Below are 23,340 nucleotides of genomic sequence, written 5' to 3' on the forward strand. Positions count from 1 at the left end.
ATACAAACCCAGACATTATCTCTTAGCTTTGGAACAAGTTTTTCTTCCTGTATCCTATAATTGGACATACTGCAGCCATTCATCAAGTTTGCAGTCTTAATTTTTGTTCTGAAGGCATTCTCGGAAATAAAGGTGATGCTGGAATCTGACACTCTAAATGAAAATATTTTTTTAATGTTAAAAAGTGAGACCAAGAGGGGTACCTATGGGCAGATATTGTTCAGGGGAACCACACTGGAAGCCTCTAACCATACTTATTCAGTCCAATGTCTCTGTTTTTTTCTAATCTGCCAAGGAGCATATGGGAGGGATGTGAAGATATGCCATCCAATGTTAATTTTTGGGAGGAGGGTTTATCCTTTCCACTAGCCAATAAGCAGAGAGAATATATCCTGGAATGCTGAGACCAAGGTTCTTCTGTCCTATCAAACAAGAGGAAATAAGAGCCAAGAGCATTTGGAAATGGGAAAAAGACAGTTGGTAGAAATGGGTGTGGTGACAAAATATATTTAGAGAAAAGGAGCATGCACTTTAAACAAGTTCAGTCAGTGTGATTTTTTGGGTGGGGGGAGGATGCTTTAATAATGCCTTGGTTCAATAATAAAAAAATAAAAAAGAATATCTCAACTTTTTTCTGAAATTTGTAACCTGCTTTTTAAAAAAGCACTGTAGTCAGTCTGCTGATTGTTGGTCAAAGTCATATGATTTTCCAGTATGAATCCACTCTTATTTTTGCTATTCCCAGTACTACAACCCGGTTTATACCACACTATTTTATTGTTTACTTAATCATGATTTACTGAATAAATCACAGCAGTTGGTTCATACAGCATATGAAGCTCTAAGCTACAGTTTATCAATTATAGTGGCTAGGTTTATATAGCATATCAATTTAAAAAGAAGCAAACCATATTTAAGACATACTATGATGCGTGAACCTAGGCTCTATTTCATCCTGCCACTCATTAGTCTATCGTTCTGCCTTTTTCTCACCAGTGCAGTGTGTAAGATCTCAGATTTGAGCTAGCAAGTAATCCACAGTTATTAAACATTCCACTTAAGTATCTCCCAACAGAAGAGAATATATGTACAGTAGCTCTGGGTTGAACTGTGGAGTCCTTTGTCCTCTCTGAGCTTGGTTGTTTGCTTGCAGATGTTTCATTACCCAACTAGGTAACATCATCAGTAAATGGTGATGATGTTACCTAGTCAGCATCTGCAAGCAAACAACCAAGTTCAGAGAGCACCAAGGACTCAACTTATAATATCTAATAGAGAAGCTATGGCAAAATTGCTGAATGGACAGATAGAATATCTGATTGTTGGCACCTTAACATGGGGAAGTGGCTGGCTTATACAGGTAGTCCTCGTTTAGCAATCAAAATTGGGACCTGCGACCTGGTCGTTAAGCAAAGCAGTCGCTAAGTGAAACAGTGACTGTGCTTACAATCTTACTTCAGCTCTTTTGCTTTACAGACTTGTGAAGGTTGTAAATGTGAGGATCTGTCACAAAGTTATTTTTTCATCACCATGTCGTAACTGAAAATGGTTGCTAAATGAGGCAGTTGCTAAAAGAGGACTATCTGTACTATAAAGATAAATCCCTATTAAGCAATGGATTTCAGATGCAATGGATGAAATCCCTATTGTATTTATGACAAACTATGCCATTTGTGTAAAGACAACTGTAGGAAATAACTAAGGCCCACAAAGTGGCAAATTGAAAGTCTTAAACTTCCTGTCCCAGACCACCTCTGGAACTTTGCACACTGGACCTGCCTCCTGCTTTGGGGCAGCAGTTTGGTAGTTCCTGCTGCTATCAGCAACTTCTGGGTGTCTCATCTGATATCTACCCTCTAACCACCAGTTTGTGAGAAAATAGGACCGTCACACCTTCTGCTGACTTTCTAGTGATTGAAAGATCAAAATGCAAATATTGAAATAATATTCCGACCGACTAATGTAGAGACTGACTAGAGATTCAGCCCTTCATCTTCCCCTTTGGGAGATAACCAATCTCACAGGAGCTGAACAAAATCAAACTTAATTAAGAAAAAGAGAAGATAAAATATTAAACTACCCTTTTTTAAAAACATATAATTCTTTTATTTTTCAAAATACATATTGACAAAACACCAAAATGCATTAAAAAAACCCACAGTTAATCAAAACAATCCTTAAACTTAAATAAATAAGGGAAACCAAAATAAGAAAAGGATAAAAAACCCAAACAAAGAAAAGCAAAAAACCCTATTATATTAAACTCACCAATAGTCACTGATTTACTAATATAGTACTATAGTATATTCAATATAAAATATTATTGCAAAATACCACAAAATCTATAGCAAAGTAATTCATATTGCTTCCTCCTTTAATTAGTAGAAAATATTGCCTTTTCCAAGACGGATAAATCACACATTTCCAAAATCCATTCCTTAACATCCTTAATATCATCTTTCCAATTTCCCAATATAATTATTTTAGTCAACCCCCATGCTCAATACAACCATAATTCCTAATAACAGTCAGGTTTCAAACTCTTAAGTATTAACTTATAAATAATTATAAGGATTAAAATACAGACAATTGAAAATAACAAATACTGTATCCCTCCCTATAGTTGGTCCATTTAACTGTGGTTAAACTTAAGTTGCCAACATTACTAATAGGGCTGATCATGAACTATCTAGTCAAATTATCAACATTGTTAAGTTTCTTCATTTCAGTAAAATTTAGCAGAACTTAAATGTGCCTATCTTTAGTTTTAGCATGCCTACTAAAAGGGTATAGGAAGGAAAAGTATAAATGAAAAGTGATATAAATGGCTAGTAATTTGATTCATTTATTTTATTTATTGCTTTACAGTAAACTGTATTTTTCAGTTAATAAGGGCATAATCCCATTGATCCCAGATGAAAGTTCATTGCACATGCTTAAAAAGGGCTCAACATTTGCCAAATCATTGTTACTGTCAGGTCCTTTTTTAGAAGATGGATACAGCCATATTATAGGAGATCCTAATAGAGCTGTATATGAGGTATATTTTGTCTTTTATTCCCATCTGTCTTGGAGAAATGTCTGTCTCATTATATTTCATCTTTGATCAATGCAGGTCAGTGAGATCAAAAGGAAGCCTCAGAACATCCCAGGAGATTGTCTTTCATTCCTTGGCCCATCTGGTCCTGAAAGGGCAGAAGGAAATATCTCATTCAGGAATGAGGTACGCACACACGGAGATGGGGTCAAGGCACCCAACAAGATGAACATGGCCTTGCCACTTTGGAGCCTTGGTCTCATGCCTGCTGCTCCTGAGAGATGCTCCTCCATCCACCAAAGGGGAGCAGCAAATACCACTAATGTATTTAATTTCCCTGAACAAAAGAGTGAAGGTTGGGAGAACTCCTTTAGCGTAAAACACCAAGTCCTTGAGAAACCTACCACCAGTGTAGCATGGCCTGATAATGAAAATTCTTTTTTCAAAATTTCAGGGTCAGGATACCGTGGTCAGTGCATCCAAGGTAACAAATTTCAGTGAAGATAAAAGAAGGGTCTTGAACTCACTCTCCGACTTTCATGTGCATGATTCTTTATATAACCCCTTAAACCGGGAAAGAGACTTATTAGCATGTCCACCAGATACTCTGCTAAAAAGCAGCAACCCTTTTGGTTTATCTCAAGAAAGTCCTTACTGTCTTCTGGTCAGAGCCTCGGATCAGACTGAAAACAAGCTTACAGACACCAATTCTAGAGAGCAACAGCTTTCCTTTCAAGGAAAAGGTCAAAACGAGCCTATCTATGCTGAGAGTTCAAAGAGGAAAAAGGTGCAGCATGATAACGCTAATATGCTAAAGCGTGGTGTCTTGACAACTAGCCCAAGTAAAAATCAAGAGGATGGGAGAGAGACGACCCTCCATTTGAGCTGCAAGAGGAATTTTCAAGATCCTGCCAGACAAAGAGCAGCAACAATTACTATCATGGCCCCACAAACAGAAGATGACAATCGAGCATTTTTCCTTAGCAGCCCAGACTCAGCAGTTGGGGTACAGTGGCCATGTGTTAGCCCCACTCTTAGCCCAGAGACTGAGAAAACATCACCTCTCTTTGAGCCTAGAGAGCGGCCACAAGAAAGACATGACACAAATTCAAGAGACAAAAGTCCAGAGACTGAGTTTCCAATGGCTAGCAAGAATATGATTGATAGGACTCCTGCTGTTCCTCCAAAGCTGTCCAAAGGAAGCCCTCCCAGAGTTGAAGAGTCTCTTCCACACTCAGTCAGTTCTTCCGTGAAAGCCAGTCCTTCCACTGCTGAAACCTGTGATACCGATACTCCAAGGAACGAGGCAGGTGGCACTGCGGTTGGGCCCTTGTGCTCACAGATGAACAGCATCTCTCCAGACGAATCCAGCAACGGCTCTGAGAGAAGACCCAGATGCCACCACGTATCCTGGCACAGGCAGTGCAGGATTGAGGAAGAAGAGGAAGAAGAGCAAAGACGTACAGTGGAAAAGGAGAACGAAATAGTTAGTTCTCCAAACTTTTCTGACTGCCTTCAGATGAAACCATGCTCTGTGCAGGCGGCTGAGACTGGAGGAATGGGCCAATCAACAACTTTTGCCTTTGAGTTCCCCAAAGATGAGACTGGACCTGAGGAAGCTGCAACTACTCGGCTGCCTCCAAAGAAACCACCCAGGTACAACAATAAATATTTTTTAAGGTTGTTTATAAGTAATCAAAGCGAGGCACTGTAGCTATGATAAATGATATCAGTCAGGATGTTCCAGTGATGATTCTCTGTTTCCCCCATTCCTGCTTTCTAGTGGAAACATATGGGTGTTTCCTAGGATAAAAATGGTCCGTGTGTGCACATGTATGTGTTGTTGAGCAACAGCGTTCTATTTTGTAATGATTTCTGGTTTGCAGAAAACCATTAGCTGCAATTTAATGGAAGTGAAATTTTGCTACTCTGTTTTTCAAATGGCTTCTGTATTTCAAACGTAAGTTGAAATCAACCCTAATTTTTTCCTGAGTGTGAGACTTTTTTTTTACTGTAGGCTGATAGATTAAAAATAGCATTTCAGACGACTGAGCAGTGAATCAGTCATTTTTCTGGAACACTGTTCCTTCAAGTGAAAACAAGAGCACGTTGCTGGTCAGAGGAAAACAGATGTGTCTGAAAACGCTCACTCTTCTGACAAGGACTTCACTGTGTTGCTTTGAGCAAGTTAAGCACTCAGTCTGCTGAATGGCTTTATCTGTAAAGACCAGGAAGAGGTTGTAAGGAAAGGCCCATGACTGTTTATTTGGGAGATCAGAAATTCACTATAGTTAAGAAGATTTTTTGCAAGAGAAAGATGAGAATTGAAGGGAGGGATGAATTGGAGCAGGCTCTAACCTGCCACTTTCCAGATGTGCGTGACTAAAATTCCCATCACCCCAGTCAGCATCCATGTTGATTAGGAATGATGGAAATTGTAACCCAACGTATGGAGGGGGGGAGGGCACTAAGTTAGGGAAAGCTGAATTATAAAAATGTGTTACTCTTATTTGGCACTCTTAGTTTTCCATGGGGAATTCCCTAAATTCTTGCACTCTCATGAGTGACTAAAAGCCAAATAATTAGGCTCTTTTCCTCTGAGCTCATGTATCCAGGCAGAGAATACAGGATAGGTACTAGGCTTGTTCAGTCGTTAAGGCTGAGTAACGACTATTAACATGAGTAAGAGCACCCTGCTTATGTTGTAAGGATGAAAATACAGCAAAAAGATTTCTACTTACATTTACTCAGACACGGATAGAGGCGGTCCTTGTTTAATGACCACTCATTCAGCAACTGTTTGAACTTATGGTGGTGAACAAGTGGCACTTAACAACCAGTCGTTGTACTTATGGCCATCACAGCATCCTGTTGTCACATAATAATGATTTGCAACCTTCTCTGCTGGCTTCCAATAAGCAAAGTCAATGAGGAAGCCAACAGGAAATCACAAGTCGCAGTCACATGAGCTCCTTGCTTAACGACCCACACAGTCCTCACTTAATGACAGCAACCAGGACTTCTGGAACTGCTGTCACTAAGCAGCATGGTCATGTGGTTTTTCGACTTACAACCATGTTGCTTAATGACAGAGTTTCCAGTCCCAATTAGTGTCAATAAGCAAGGATTATCTGTAGATGCTTCTGTGAAATTAGGAACCCTGATTTATTGAGCTCAGGTGAATGTTAGTATCAACCCACCCTTTTGGCTTTCCCTTCCCACATTGGGAAATTGGGATGTGGAAAGGGCTTGGAAACCAACTTCATTGCTCTAGCCTCTAGGCTGAGTTACTGTGACATACGGTACTTTATATGTTGCTGCCTTTGAAAACATCTGCAACTTTCAAAATGAAGGAATTTGGATTCCATAAGACAGCACTGCAGTAGCTTCCAATGTTTTTTTTTCAAGTTCAGTTAAACTTTAGAAATCTAGATTGATTGGTGGCCAATGAAAATACATCAGGATCTATAGGCAGTAATAGAAATGTGGACTCCTTGGTGCACATTTTCCTTGCTCCTAGTCGAGCAAGGAAATGGCTGCAAGCAAACAACCAAGCTCAGAGAGCACCAAGGACTCCACAGTTCAACCCCGAGCAACATATATTCTCTTCTATTGGTAGTCATAGAAATCTCTGTGACTTGTAATAGGTTGTCAAAGGTTTGTGACTCTTTGGTATTTAACACTAGTTTCAGAGTTGGCTCCTGCTGAAGGAACTAAAATAGATCCCACTAGAATGACATTTGCCCATCCGTACTCTTCATAATATAGATTCAAGACATCTTAGAGAAAACATTTTTCCATGGCTCTCTTCATGGGAAAAAAATGGGCCCTGCTTCAGATGCTGGCTTGTGAATAGACAGAAGGGATTCCTCAGATTAGCCCTATTATGTGTCTCAGGAAAGCTGCTTGGCTATTTATCTTGAAATGCAGTTCAGGGAATGCTTAAACCAAATGGAATTAAAACTCCTGGTTTTAGAGGTTGTGTTACCTCATTTTTAAACTCTTGGGCAGAGTGGCAGAAGCAGTGGCAGTAGAGATGAGCGGATGAAAGGAGTGGCAGAAGGGATGAACAGATCTTTGTTTCAGTTACTAGTCAGTTAATAGCTATCAAGCAATCTCGCAAAACATAATCATCCTTTATCTGTTATGTAGAAGGAAAATGGATCTTTGTGTATCATTCAGAAATATGCTGCAGGCAACACTGGAAGAGAAGGATAGGGTTGACAGAAAGATGAGGTAATTTTTAGCACTTAAAGCCAGAACCCCTTTTGAGGAGAGAAATACAGAACTGCCATATAAAATCATATTGCTTAGGAGGATGTAGAGAAGCAGTGAGCAGCTTGTACTCCATGTTAAACTCCAGTTCCAATCAGTCTTGCCAGTATGGCCAGTAGTGAAGGTTGATGGAACACATGGAATTACAAGCATCTGTTAGAAGCCACAATGACATCAAAATCACATCTTACACATCATGTCATTGCAAAGATAATGCAATTACATAATTTGCAGCAGGCACATCTGCAACTGACACAAATTGCATGAGTGCATCAATTGTGCAATGGTGTCATGAAGTGTTTGCTGTCATTTGCCCCCAGGGTACCTATGTCTGGAGTTGTTGCTTATAATGCAGATCTTTTCTCTATCCAAATTCTGGCTTAAGAATAAAATTGTGCTGATATCCTAAATTAGAAAACATGAAGGCTGCAATGTATGAGAATAGAACTCACATGCACACACACAAATATTCATGATTGAGTTGAGTATCTTTTCCTTGTGTATTCTAAGTATTCTAAACATCAGCAATTTTTCTGTACTTTGAAGAAAACCATTCCAGATGTTATCTCCCCCCCTCATCCTGGATACAGAAAAACAAGTTTCTACTTTAAAGATGTTTCTGTTTTGCAAAAGAAAGAAGTGCCATTCAGTTAAACATGGAATCTCCCCCCTCAGCTGTAATTAGGGGACTTTGATCTCCATGTTTAAGTGAACCGATTTCATGGGCCTAGTAGAATCCGCCTTTCTTTTGGATCATTCACTTACTCAAGTTCTGGAATAGTGTCCTTGGCTCCATAAGTAAATGCACGTTTTAGAAAAAGTTGCAAATAAATATTTGTATGTTTGAGATTTTTAAAAATGTAAATTGGTGTGGAAACCTGACAGAACATATTTGTGACTGAATAATGCAAAACTGACCCAGACTGATTCTTCTGGCCTAGTTGTGACCAGTTCCCAAGGTGAGGGACCATGGAGTTATACTAAAAAGCCTTTTCTACTCTTCCTGGCCCTTAGTCCTGACAGAAGATAACTTCCTATTCTTTAGATAGGTCTCTCAATAGCCAAGGAGTTTTTTGGCAGGACATACACCCTTTGAATTGTACATGCTCTTTGATATGACTCCCATTCTCCCCTCCGTTCTTTTTCAGCCACAGCAGCAGTAGCATAGTGGAACTTTATCTGTGTTTTCCTTTGTAAAACTGATTTTTTTTTTTACTTCATCTATTACCTTTTTAATTGGATGAATATTGAACTTTTCATTTATAGATAGTGAAAAAGTGATGCTGATGAAGGTTATTATTCCACACTTCCAATCCAGTGAACTCAATCGATATTCTGAGTAGACTAGCATAGAATTACTTTGTTGGACTGTTTACTCATTTGCACCTGCCAAGGACACTACTCCAAAGCTGCCAAGTGCCCCACTTCTTTCAAATATTAAACTTTTGACTGAAACCTTTGCCTCACACTGTTCACATAGAATATGCCTTGTTTTGAATGTTGAGTGAAGCAGAAATGTACCTCTGTGCCACTCTTCAGGATAGCAAAATGCAGGAACAAAGGGAAAAAATATCTTATTTTGGTTTCAATATTTTTAAATAGATTACATACTTCTGTGAACTGTGACTTCCTCAAAGATCAGGATTTGATGCTGTTTCAGAGTGAACTTTTTCTTGGTTAGGACTTCATTTTTATAGTAGTTCTAACAGAATAGCATTTGATTGCACTATCTTTTGCATTTATAAGTTTTATGGTCAAGTTCAATCTGAAATTCCCAGAACATGCATGTACGATGTGCTGCTTATAGTTGGAGACTGGAATGCCAAATTTGGAAATAGTAAGATGGAGAACTTAGTTGGGCTGTATAACCTAGGAAATCCAGTGATTTCTTCATTGCTAACACAATTTTCAGACAACCAACAAACATCAGCAAATGGAATACACAGAATTCAATTTGAGTATATTATTGGTACAAGGAGGTGAAAGAACTTGGTTGTAAGAGCAAAGATGTAGTCAGGGGCTCACTGTAGAACAGATCACAAACTGCTTATGTGCAAGTTCCAAGTCAAGCTACAGTAAAACAACAAGGCCAATCAGTTTCTACAATATGATATTGAGCCCACCATTTTCAAGGAGAACATCAGAACATTTTGAAGTCCTGAACCTCACTGATAGGGAACCAGAGGAACTGGAATGAAATCAAACAAATCTTAAGGATGAATGTAAAAAGAGACTGCCAAAGATAAAGTAATAAAAGAAAGCAAACTGGATGTCAGAACAGTTGGTAGAAATTGCCAGGAAGAGAAGAGAAAGGAAGGGAAGGGAAGCCAAAGCCAGAAAAATAAAGATCTCAGAAGGAACTTAACCAAGAATTTCAGAGAGCTGTTAGAAGAGATCAGAAGCAGTATCATGACATTTTTAAAGACACTGAAGATGGGAACAGAGACATAAAAACAAGGGAAGTCTTCCAAAAGATCTCTGAATTGAACCTCAAATTGGTATGCTAAAGGATGCCAATGGGCAGATAATAACTGATTTCAAGAAGATCAAACAAAGATGGAAGGAATATATTGAAATTAAAAAGTAGAGACGTCTACATGGGCATTATCTTAGAAGATACTCCCTATTCACATTCACAAGAACCTCTAGTACTAGAAGATTAAGTTAGATCAGTATTCCAGTCATTACCAAGTCACAAGGTTACAGTGATTGATGAAATATCTACAGAAATATAGCAAGCAACAGAAGAAGAATCAGTAAAGGTAGTAACCAACTATGTCAGCAAATCTTGAGAATGACAGTGACCAACAGACTGCAAGAGTCAATCTATATGCCAGTACAAAGAAAAGACACTTAACAGAGTGTGCAAACTATTGTATAATATTCTTAATTTCACATCCTAGCAAAATAATACTTAAAATCACTCAACACAAATTAGAGAACCCAGAAAGGGAAATTTCATATGTTCAAGCTAGTTTTAGAAAAGGCTGAGGAACAAGGGGCAGTACTGCTGACGCATGTTGGATAATCAAGAAAGCCAAAGAATACCAAAAAGAAGTCAATATGTGCTTAATTGACTATAGAAAGGCCTTTTATCATGTTGACCATGTCCAGTTGTGGAATGTCCTTAGAAAAACAGTAATCCCAGAACACCTTATTGTCCTCATGCAAAACCTATACCCAGGGCAGGAAGCCATAATCCAGACAAAACATGGCAAAATAGACAGCTCCATTCAGAACTAAGTATTGAAAATCCAAGGCACCAGAAAGACCATGAATACATAGCCACTCAGTCTTGTCAAGATTGATCTTAAGCCTCTTCCTCCCCAACAGTCTCCAAGCACTGGGATAAGACCTTGACAGTATCACTTGTTCTATGCAGGGTCAAGAGGTATAGTTGGGTATCATCATCTGATACCAATAACACCTGATCCCATGTGGATGACCTCATCCAGCAGCTTCATGTAGATATTAAAAAGGAGGGGCAAGAGCTTCAAGCCCTGTGCCACCCCACAAACCAGGGGCTTCCAGCTCAGCCCCTCCTTTCCTGTCAATATTGACTAGAACCAGGCACAGAGAAAAGAGGAGAACCACATAGCACCATGCCTCCCAATCCCAATCTCCACAGTCAGAAGGATATCATTATCAATGGTACTGAAAGTCACCGAGAGATCTAGGAGAACCAAGATGGTTGCACCACCCCTATCCTGGGTCTGTTAGTAGTTGTCAATAAATGTGATCAGTGCCATCTCCATACTATGTGCCAGCCTGTAACCAGCTGAAAAGGGTCCAGATAATCTTCCTCCAGGGCTTCTGAAGTTGCAGCCTAACTACTGCCTCAACAATCTTCCCCAAAAAGGGCAGGCTGGAGACTAGCCAGAAATTTTCCAGAACTGTTGGTTTCAGGCAGATAGAATCTCCTCCTCACTCAAAGATGGACTCATCACTGCATATACCCAACTATATGTCACCTCCTGGGAGAACTTAACCAGCCAGTAGGAACATGGATTGAAAAGACAGGTGGCTGGTTAACAGTCCCAAGGACACCATCCTTTTCTTTAGGAATTACAGGATCAAACACTTCCCAGGTACCAGGACAAGAACACAGTGCAGCTCCAAGTGGGTCAGAGCATCTTTGTCCATCAGACGCCTAGAGTATTCTTCACAAGGCCTCTGAAGATGCTGTTGTGACCCCTCCCTTCCCAGCACTAAATAATGCTATGCTGAGAACGCTGGAGGTTATTTTCTAAGCTGACAAAAATATCCAAGCTGCTGTTCCCCAAGCAGCAGAGTGCTTTTTATCTTACTTCTACTCCTATTCAGAAAATGCATTTTATATAAAGCATAATAGCAATGGGAATAAATGTAACTCTCTTTCCACAATGACTTCCTACAATCAGTGCTGCAGTGCTTTGCAAAGGCAGCCAGCTTGCTTATGAAAAGAATTTCCAGTCCTGAAATGATGCCACTGAATACTCATATTCTTTTGATAAAATTGGTGTGTTGTCAGATCTTCCTGAACCAAAATTTAGTCTTCTGATTTTATACCATTTGCTGGGATGGTAAGTCATTGTTGAATACCAGACAGGTAACTCTGCTGGTTTCTGCTACTTGTCCAGCTATTTGGTTAAGTACTGTTGGGGGGGTTGGTTTTTTTTTAATGTAACTTTTTAGGATTGCTTTTCATTTTTATTGTGGGTTTTCATATTAACATCATCTTCTGTGGATGGGATGGAAAGGATAGGTCATTCATATTGCACAAATGTTAATAAATTTTAAAAGGTAAACATCAGTAGTCCTTGGCAATCTGAAAGATTTTCAACAAAGTAGAATGATTCCTGAATAAACATACATATGATTGGATTGTTGCTATGTTAGTTTTTGAAAAATAAGAATCAGATGAATGTGGATTTAAATTTATGGCATGTACATATATTAAAAGTTTAGGCAAGCTATTGATCTAGAAAGGGTTTATTTTATAATTAAGGCCCATGTATGGACATTTATATTTTAATATAAAATATAAAAATCTTAACAGGCCTATACTTACAGAAATAAACCCAATACTTTAATAATAAAACATTGGAGACCAACAGACCATTACAATATTTAATAAACCAATTCTTTTTCTAAAAGAAATAACTGAAGTTCCTGAGTTTCACCTTATGTTTGAATGTCTGAATCAACTTCAAGCAATAAACTATCTTTATTTTTATTCCAAGAGTTCCACTTTGAAGCCATGCCTTCATGCTTGTTTATGAACCTTGACTTGTTCTAGCCATGTCTTGTTATGACAAACTCAGAATCCACATGCTGAGCAAGAGAAACGTGTGGTGCAGCTAGAAGATGACGAAATCCTACAGACTAAGGGAGTCTCAGGAGGTGGCCTCTCTTCTCCTTTTGCCTGGCAACAAAGTCTGTTCCTGTCCAACGCTTCACTGACCGACCTTCGCTCCCAAGTCTACCCATTGAGCTTTATCTCTTTTGCAGAAAGGAGAATTTAAAAAGGATTTCTGTACAAAGGATTTTGTAACAACTGGAAAGCCCAACCAAACCTTTAGCATGCTGCTCTGATTGTAACACCTCTAGGGAGGGCTGATCAAATACTTCTAAGAAGGAACAAAGGATTCCTAATTTACACTTAAGGGTAATATTCTTGGTGGACAGGAACATCTCCTAGGACTGAATAATTACCAAGGGCTTACAGATGAAGAATTAGGAGCTAGGTAGCATGGCAAGTTTCATGAGTTGACTTGGGATCCATCTTTGCTTGCTGAATGGGCCTTTAGGAATAACTGGGAGTGCAGGTCCCTGTGTTCAGTATATGGTTTTAAGATGTTTGACTGGTACTGAGAAGACACAGGTTCTACTCCATCCTCAGCCACAGAAGCTCACTGGATGACCTTGAGCCAGTCACTCCTCTCTCAGCCCACCTACCTCACACGGCTGTCGTTGTGGGGGGAGAAAAAGGAAGTGCTATATATTTTCTCTTTATGGATGAAGGATGGGAGGGAGGGAGGAAGACTTGATCACTAATTACTCCACCCCGGCCTGCCAAGAAATGAATTGGGTTAGCTAGCTCAGAGTATTCCCTAAACTGTCATCTATCCAGACATTGACAAATTTAGTACTTGCTTAGGTTTACAAATGTACCACTACCCCTTTATCTGGCTGTTGCTGTTTTATGTCTTGTTGCTGTGAGAGGCCACTCTGTTTGTATGTGCGACACCTTGAACAAAATAGGGACAAGAGAAATTGACAAATACAAACTGAAGCAAAGCTAGCAGAATCAAGGGACTCTCAAACAGACCTACAATTCTTCAAAAGCAGCATGTCTATTGCATACATTTACCATATTTTTATCACATGTTCCCCCCCCCCCAAATTCTAGGCGCCATCTACAAACAGTAAAAAATGGTGACCTGGAGAAGTTCAACAGCGATTCTACTGAGAGCCTCGGGGGATCCACAGCCAGCTTGAATTTGGATACAAATCCATTCAGCAGTGAAGGTAGTTAAATTTTGTGTACTGGTGTGGGATTGCGGTGATTACGTAAGAAACGTATTCTAGAGATGGAATGATTTGTACTTCCCATTTCGTCAATTGATTCAAAAACAAACATGTCCTATAAAATCAGCTTGCCACTTCTCCAAGGAATCTTTGAACCACTCTTCTTGGGAGGAGAAGTACTAAAGGCTTATGGTGATTTGTAAAGCTTGTTGGTTCACAAATTGGGCAGGTACTATATTACAGGGATGCCAGAACGCACCAGTAAGTGGTGAAGGAATAATACAATTCATTCATTCATTCATTCATTCATTCATTCATAACATTTATATGATCGCCCAACTCAAACAACATGACCCTAGGCAGCAGACAAAATGATTAAACAAAAGTCCAAAAGGAAAGAATACCTACCACTAAACCAAACTAAAACAATTAAATGACAGTCAGGACTAAAATACATTATAACTCACCAACTGGGAATTCTACTCATCCTGACCCAAGAATCTGGGAAAAGGGCCAGATCTTAACTACCTTTCTAAAGACCTGCAGGATTGGGAACCAACCCTACATCAAGGGGAGACCATTTCAGAGGAAGGCACGGCCAGCCCCCTGAAAAAATACAGCTTGCTATGTCATTACATGATTTTCTGTGCTGTGCTTGCAGTTGGGAGGCAAATCAAATCATGTATCATGCAAAATCATTGAATGCAAAACTTCACTTGAATTATATCACTAGATCTTGCCCAAATGTTACTCAACATTGTGCAAATCTGAGCAATTTTATCTGCAGAAAAACTCACAAACATGTCAGAAAAGGCCTCCAAAAGTATCTACACCCAGGATTTCCCCCAAAGGGAGAAAGGGTCATCTTAAAAGAGCTGCCAGATGCAAGTCTGCAGCTGCAATAAATACAGAGATATACTCATGTTCTGCTAGCCTTATCACCATGGTATACACCCAAACATGGGTATACAACTATGTTCAATTACATTCATTCTTCATTTTCCACGACCATTGCTGTAGGCATATCTTCACTTATTTCACCTCCTGTGGCTCCTCAATAAACCAAGGAGTCTGCTAGAATCTGCACAGGAAGAGAGGCTGCTTGGGGGCAAGGTGAAGGGCTATATATCTGAGTAAGTCTAAGTAAGAATGCTGATTGCAAGGATTAAACTATTCCTGGAAATCCAACAGTAGATTGGAATGTTCAGTTACTGCAGGCATCAGAAGACCAAATGTGCTTCAGGAGGTAGGTGCTGACTACTCAATTTACTTTAGTTCTGAGTCCACCAATAACAAGCAAATCAATGCCAACAACAGCAACAACAACCAAGAGACAAGCATGCATATATTATGTATTTCAGGATTTGTGAGAGCTTGTCTCAGCAGCAGAAAGAATGGTTGGGGAACAAAGAAAATGGGGTATTTTCAATATGCACAAAGTTTGTGCAACTTCATCAGCACCCAAAAATGCAAGGCATTCTAATAATTCCAGCAGGAGCAAGAAGGAACCTTAGGGAAAACCCCAGGACAGGTCAGTAGAATAGGAAATACTATGTTTCTCTCAGTGTCACCCCATACACAAACACTTGAAAGACCTGTCAGCCTAATTGGTCCTGTCCCCATTAATCCACAAAAAATAACCTTGCTGGGAATGCTATGTGCCCATGATATGTTCACTATAGGGGGCGAAACAGTCTTATAGAGCACTGGTTAACAGTTCTGCAAAAAAATGGAAGATGTTTGCAATCTTGTCTGGCTACTTTCCTCAAAGTCAGAGGATAGAGTCAAAGGGCATGTGACATCTTTACAAGCTGACATGAGATCAGCAAGAACAAGAAAAATGAGATCATTTTCATCTATTTTGCTCAAGTACAAAGAGGATACAGCTCACAGAGATGCCAGTAGGAAATCAAGTTACAAAAGACTTTGGGGGAAAAAAGTAGAACACAGCATAGGACATGTGCTGTGCAGATCATGTGCTACGCCTGTAAGATGTAACAGAAACGTCTGGTCCAGTTTGTGACTGCTTTTATCATTTATAAAGTGACTTGAGTCCTGGATCCATTACTGCTGTTGTCTCCACTGATAATCCAGTGCTAATTTGGGTGCACAGAAAAACTCTGCTGCAACAGGGATACTGGAATAGAGAGATTTTTACCTTTATGTATTTACCAGTGGTGGTGCTTGCTTAACAGGCCATTGTTGCCCAGGTCAGTGACATAGATGTGGGAAGTCATTTGTTCCCATACCATATTTAGATAAGCCCTTTTTAAAGATATTCTCAGTAAGTGATACTGTTCTTTGCTTCTAGACTTCATTTTTAGATAGAACTTGATACTAGGGCTCATGTTATAAAATGTCTTTATCCATGCTGCCAAGACTTTCTGGCCTATAATCAGTTTACTGTCTACATGTGTTTCAGGAGAATTATGCAAAATGAGTCTTCATTCATCCACCCATCCTGAGAAACCTGCTTTTCCTTCAGTTCATTTTTCTGCATGTTTGATGGATAACATGCCACCATGCAAATCTGTAGAGCCACCACCTCTGCCCCAAAAGAAAACTGTTGGTAGGGCTCTCTCATCACCCGATGGGTTTTACTGGGGCTCATCCTCTCCGTTAAAAGCTGCAGTTTTCACGAGCCTCAAGTTGAACTCCAGTCAATCGGAAAGTAACGTCTGTATCCAAGAAGAATCTCTGTTTTGCTCTAACTTGGGAATGAACCATCATACAATTTCTTCCTCTGAGTCTCTGGGAAAAAACTTGAAAGGGTCTTCTCCATTCCCACGTTCTACTGCGAACAGCAACCTTTGCAGCTTTCAGAATAGAAACCTTCCATCTCGTTCTTCCTCGCAGCACAGTATGTCCACCCAGGTCTCCTCAGCTTCTAGCCTTCAGCTCCATAATTTCTTCAGCAACATCAACAGCAAAGAAGGCATGTATACCAAGTTAGGAGGACTCTATGCAGAATCCTTGCGCCGCCTGGTTTCCAAATGTGAAGATTATTTTATGCACGATCAAAGAAGTGAGCTGCGTTTCAGTGAGAACTACTGGCCTTTCTTCAAACTGACATGCAACAAACCATGCTGTAATGCAGGAGATGCGGTATATTTCTGTGCAACGTGTGCCAAGGATCCTTCTAGCACTTATGCAGTGAAGGTAAGTAGTTGCAGAATATCATTTTGTAATGTAGGGACAGGAAACATTTCTCATTCCTGTCACCCCCAGGAAATGTATCCAGGCAAAAGTGGGTTCAGCTAAAGCCAGAGCCAGGAAGGAGCTGGTACTGCCACCCTGCAGATCCTTTTTGTCTTTGTAACACTCCACATAACTGGAGGAGACAACTCTTGAGGAGCAATAAAAAGGTTCAGAGAGCATGGGATCTTGAGGTCTGCAGAATGCTACGCAAGGGTTCCATATGATCACCTAGGTGGAAATTCCTCCCAGTTGCAGTGGCTTTTAGCTCTTCTTGCTAGTCTTTTGCCTGTGGGACGGGGGGGCTGGTTATAGTTTCTGATGTCTAACCTTAGTCTTGAGAATGTTCTTAGGTCTTAAATGTATCTCCTTCAATCACTTTGAGTGGCTTTGAGTGACTCCTTTTTACTTTTGAGGTGAAATATAGGCCTCAATGCGACCTTGAGAATATCACTAGTTTCTTTTGCTTTGTCTGGCTTTGCCTGTGCAACCTAGTCAGAGAACCTTCACTAGTCTGACTGAAATGCTAAAACCAGTTGATCTCTTTCAAAATTCCTCAGATGGGTGGCCTGAAAAAATCTCCAGGTGTGCTTGAATGTGGGGTTAAACAGAAAGATGTCATTTTTTTTTTTGTATTCTGATCAAAATGTTTTTGGGCTTCAGTTTGAGGTCTTTTTGGAGATTTTGCCTGGATTAGCCAATTCCCTTCAAATTTTGCTTCAGGCAAAAATCAGGGGTAAATAGCACCTAGCAGGATCAAGCCACTGGGAAGCCAGTACAGATTAAGGTGATCTTGAAAAAAAGAAAAAAAACCAGCCAGTGAACAAATGCAGGGAACACCTAACTCCAGAATGCCAAGTCAGAGCAAACAGAAATTTAAAAGAAATCTTTCTCTGATGCTGTCAATAAGAAAGGAGAGTTTCTGAGCCTCTGCCAATGTGCCTGGCACCAATAGTTCTCTTTCCTTTAACAGGGAAGTGAAGTGTCTGGAGGCAGGCCAAGAGGGTGTAGCTGGGCTTGTTGCCATGGCACCCTTTTAGTGCCAGGAGAGCAGAACAACCAGGAAGCGAGTCTTGACCCCTCCAACACCATTTGAGCAAGAACTGGTGCCAAGAACTTGACGAGGCCCTGAATTCCTGTGATTCATGGGAATCCTCCATGGGTGCAAATGGTTACCACCTTCTTTCTGGCTTTTGTTTCTGTTTTTAAAGGGTGCCCTGACATAGTTGCACACCCTTAAGAAAAATGCCACCATCTTTTTTCTTCAGGGATGAGAACTGAGCACTTTTCCCAAAAGAAAAGACGGTATTTTCAGATTATTTCACCAGCATGATTTTGATTGTCGCTTCCTCCTCTTGGTTCAAGATGAGGTTACCTAGTTTTAATTCAAAGAAGCTATAGATCGTCTTAGTCGCTTTATAAAGAAGTCCAAAATAATTGTATAAATACAAATAATTGTATTGTATAATTTTAGTTCTGCTTCTCTCTTTGCCTTTTGTGGATAGTGGCCTTAATTTTCAATGCTGTGCACGAAGCATTGTCTGCATGGATGCCAGTTTCACAAAAGGAAAGGGCTTGCTCTCCTGTCACTCAAGCAATCACACTTGGTGTGGATTCACAATGGGTGTTTAAAAGAGTGTGCAATTGCTAGGAAGGGAAATAAGCCTTTTTTTTGTGTTCATTGCAGACCACATGTGTGTGTGCCTGTGTTACAAAATGTTCCTTTATTGTCTCATGCTGGCAGACTGTACCATAATAAAGCTGAACCCAAACAGCTAAGATCTACGTTAGGCTGCTGTTCATTACTTCCTCATGGGAAAATGTAGTTAAGCAATTCGGAGGAATCCTTTCATTTTTCACTGCTGAAGTATTTTTGACTGACATATTTCATGACTTAGCCACTGAGCTGAGTAGTTTTCCCCTTATGCCTGTGCTAACTGTTGCAGAAAAGAAGGCACAGTTCATAAAAAAGGCAGGATAATATTAATACAACAGCAGCAGCAGCAGCAGCATCACTTGTAATGGTATGTGGGAATGACCTTGAGGGACAGGGAAAGAGATGCTGCCTAGGGAATGATCAGATAAAAGGTGGAGGAGCCCGCAGCTGCATAATGGGCAAAGAAAGAAACTTAAAAAGGATCCGCCATAATGTATCAGGCTGTTAAAAGTGATGGTGGGAGATTTTGTATTTTCAGACTTGCAAGATTTTGTTAATGTAGCCTTACAATAAAGTAGAATTAGCTCATCTGGTCATGTTTCCTGTCTGGTTTACCTGGGAGGGCTGACATCACTGCTTGAAGTCAGCCTCAATTTCAGCAGCAATTTCAGGCCTAACTGCTTGAAATTTTGAGCTAAAACTCGGGTCCTGTTATGGAGTGATAGTCCATTTTGCTTTATTTAAACTAATCATTATGCTGAATATGGAAAATCTGGAGCATTTCACATAATATCCAAACTCCTCTTTCTTTTCTTTACATCTGCCATTTGCAGGAGTGGGTGGGATAGCCTTGCAAAATTTGGGGCTTTTAGCATTTTCCACACAATACAAGAAGGCCCACAGTTTCTCTCTGCCTTTATTCTTTTTAATCCAAAGTAATAATGAGACAGGTTCTTTGGATAAATTGTAACCCAGGAAGAGATTCAAGGAGTTCTCCTATAAAAGTCCTTTTAAAGACAGTGTTGGGAGATCTTGAAGTGTAATAGACTTAATGGATTATTCATATAACAACTTCATTTTTCTGTGGATATTCCTAAAGTTTTAGATCCTGCTTTGTGTGAGTCTGCTTGAAACAAAACAATAAATCAACTTGTATTTGAAGAAAGAAAAAAAAAGCAACAGCAGGGAAAACCGTATTTTTGCTGATGGGTTTCCAATAGAAATAGAGTAATTAATAATAATTATCAATAATATTAGTTGTAGTAGTAACAACAGTATAACAGTGTCAGTCTGTATGACACTTTACAGAGTATCATAAGGAAAAAACCAATCTTCTAGATGTATTGTCCCCGTTTAGATGAGATTTAAGGAGAGGGTTTAGAAAAGAAGGGGGGATGAGAAACACCTAAGAGAGCACCAGCAGATTCACACATAATTACTTAGTAGGGGTCAAATGACAGAAAAACTAGGAGGGTTCCTTCCAGTTCTGAGCCTAGTCTTCGGCTCAGTCTTAGCTACCTGTCATTCATATTTAGCAGTGATTGGCAGCTTGGTGCCATAAAGGTATTTGGAATTCAATTTATCTCAGACCCAGTAACCATGATATAAAAGCTAGGGACTGTGGGAACTGTAGTCTAAAATATCTGAAGTTGCTCTTTAGTCCAAAACATCTATAGATTGAATGTTTCTCAGATGCCTCCTTCATGGTTCACCGGCTGTCCCACTCAGCTGCTTAGTTATCTGCTTGCTTGCTAATTGCGTTAGCAGGTATCTTTGTCTCTGGAGCCATTTCTTTCTTTCCTAATCAGTTTCCAGATGTTCATGACATTTCATTTCTTTTTTTTAAATAAGAATTTTATTAATTTTCCAAATATAATTAAAATACAAAATACAGAATATAGGACAGATAGAGTACAGGTCTAAAAAAAAAAGTGCAGAACAGAGAGAGAGCAGAAACAGAAAGTGACTTCCAACCTTCCCCGATACAGATATGAATACATTTACAAGTATAATCTCTTACCATTAGTTAAACCTTAGTAACATTATTTCTATCAAATCAAGCCATTTAATCATTAAAACCCAAAATCAAAACTTCATTTTTTTCTGACACAAGCAAGTAGTCTAAAAGCGGTTGTCATGTAGAAACAAATCCAGAAACAGCATTTCCTCTTATGAACGCCGTTAACTTGGCCATTTGGGCCAGTTCCAATAATCCAGTCCTCCACTGAAGGTATTTGTGAATCTTTCCATCTTTGTGCATATAAAATTCTTGCTGCTATAATCATACTATATAAAAGCAAAATCCTATGTTGTTTCTTGAGCTGTTTCTCCATCATGCCCAAGAGAAACAGTTCTGAGTTTTTTTGTAAGTCCACTTTAAGGATCTTTTGAGTATTAGCACATATTTGGTCCCAGACTTTTTTGGCTTTTTCACAAGTCCACCAAAGATGATAAAACGTTCCTTCACCAAGAGAACATTTCCAACAAACATTTGTTACTCCATTATATATTTTTGACAACTTATCCGGAATTAAATACCAACAATACATCATTTTATAAAAATTCTCTTTTAAGTTATAATTCAAAGTAAATTCAAACCTTTCAGATGTTCATGACATTTTCAACCTTTGTTTGTATTTTTTGCTCATAGATATGTACATTTCAAGACATTAAAGCTGCAGCATCCTGCATTAGCCCTTCTGTTCCCGTTCACTTCAATATCCAGCAGGACTGTGGGCATTTTGTAGCCTCTGTGCCCTCCAGCATGGTGAAAAGTGCTTCCATGGACAGCCAGTGTCCTTCCCAGGCTGCCACAGAGCAAGAGTGTGTGGTTGTCATTACCCGTGAAGTGCCGCACCAGACTGCTGCTGACTTTGTGCGGGTTGCTGAAACTTTCCATAAAGGTGAGCCGGAGCAGTATGAGAGAAGAGTGTGTTTCCTGCTGCTACAGCTCTGCAATGGGTTGGAGCACCTTAAAGAGTACAGTGTCATTCACAGAGATCTCTGCCTAGAAAACCTGCTGCTGGTGCGCTGCAAACCTTTTATAGGCTGCAGCAGGACCAAAAATGACAAGCACCTGCCAAGGCTCCTCATCACCAATTTTTTAAAAGCCATGCAAAAGCCAGGTACCAATGAACCCAAAGCAAAGAAGAATCAGGCCCGGTTAGCTCCAGAGATTGTATCTGCCTCCCAGTTCAAAAAGTTTGATGAATTCCAAACCGGCATTCTCATCTATGAGCTTCTGCACCAGCCTAACCCATTTGAAGTTCAGACCCATCTCAGAGAGCAAGGATACAGCCAGGATGACCTCCCTGCACTTCCCAACCTTTCCATTTATTCCCATGGGCTCCAGAAGCTTGCACACTTGCTCCTGGAAGCAGACCCAATCAGACGTATCCACATCACAGAAGCAAAGCGGATTCTGCAGTGTCTGCTCTGGGGTCCTAGGAAAGACTTAACAGATCAGCCACTGAAGCACAAGGAGGCCCTTCATGGAGCTCTTCAGAACTGGATTGACATGAAACGGGCCTTGTTAATGATGAAGTTTGCCGAGAGGGCAGTGGAGACAGAGCACGGTGTTCAGCTGGAAGACTGGCTTTGTTGCCAGTATCTAGCCTCTGCAGATCCCTCTTCTCTCTTTAAGTCTCTGAAACTTCTTCAGCTCCTTTGATCTCTGTAGTGTTTTCAAACCTGGCATTGGTTCTGACAAACTGTGTAAGAGTTTACTTCACTGACTCTATTGAAAGTGGTGCACACCACATTTTTCCTTTGGTGTAACGTTAACTGACTAAAATTGACTGTTTCCTAGAGAAACACATACCATTTTTTTAAAAAAAGATATGCATCTTATGATAACTGTTATTGTGAATGTTATAAAAGTATAAACAGTGTTATCTAGAATCCACCTCCAAGTAACTCTTGAAGGCACTGTTAAAGTGTTTTTTCCAGTTTGAAGGAGTTTGTTCTTGTAAAATGTTTTGTTGTTATTTTTATGTGAAATAGATTTAAGTTAAAACAACATCAGCATTCTGTTTTATTTCTGTGGGTTAAAGAAAAACATTCAGGGAGAACTGGGCAGCCAGATCCCAGCAATGCTGCCTCGAAATTGCATCTTACTAAACCACCAAAACCATTCCTTTCAGTCCCGTTCCAATTCCATCTTGCCTGTTTGGGTTGATATCTGCTTAGAGAATACAGAAGCAGGGAATGATGGGTTCTTTCAGAGGAAAAAGAAATGGAAAGTTGAGCAATAGGAAAATCTCTTCGGAGTTAGCTTTGGAACCGTATTCAGCAGCAGTTTCAGGCTCTTTTTCAAGGGCAGCCCCATGTAGAGTGAACTACAATAATCCCACTGCAAGGTGACCCCACAATGGAGCCATCCTTCCTTCTCCTGTCGTCATCATCAGGTCCTGCTCACTCAGGCAGGAGAAGAATCACTGTAAAATGGTGCCTCCAATTCCAGTATTTGCAGGTGGTCCAAAAGAATACTCTCACAATATCCTTCCCAAACTCCTGGTTTTATGCTCCTAATTGTTCCTTGAATATTTCTTTGGAAGAGTTCTCTTTCCTTGTTAGACAAGATTATGTCTCTTCCAATCTTTTTCTTGAACATGCAAATGATCTCTTGGCATGGCAGGATCTCCCCTTCTGACTGAGCTTGTTGTAC

At 39.9% G+C, this 23,340-nt stretch overlaps 1 protein-coding gene across 1 annotated transcript in view; it reads left to right on the forward strand.

Moving 5' to 3' along the window:
- The window catches only part of PRAG1 (PEAK1 related, kinase-activating pseudokinase 1), a 37,568-nt gene extending 14,876 nt beyond the window's left edge, over nt 1-22,692 (forward strand). Inside the window, exons 3-7 of the mRNA XM_063294764.1 lie at nt 3,116-3,223; nt 3,492-4,693; nt 13,704-13,822; nt 16,245-16,981; nt 21,325-22,692. Coding sequence (XP_063150834.1) covers nt 3,116-3,223; nt 3,492-4,693; nt 13,704-13,822; nt 16,245-16,981; nt 21,325-22,344 — 3,186 coding nt within the window. The 3' untranslated portion in view covers nt 22,345-22,692. The remainder of the gene's footprint in view (nt 1-3,115; nt 3,224-3,491; nt 4,694-13,703; nt 13,823-16,244; nt 16,982-21,324) is intronic.
- Nucleotides 22,693-23,340: the final 648 nt, after the last annotated feature.

Source organism: Candoia aspera, chromosome 2 (assembly GCF_035149785.1).
Source record: "Candoia aspera isolate rCanAsp1 chromosome 2, rCanAsp1.hap2, whole genome shotgun sequence".
NCBI classification, from domain to species: Eukaryota; Metazoa; Chordata; class Lepidosauria; order Squamata; family Boidae; genus Candoia; species Candoia aspera.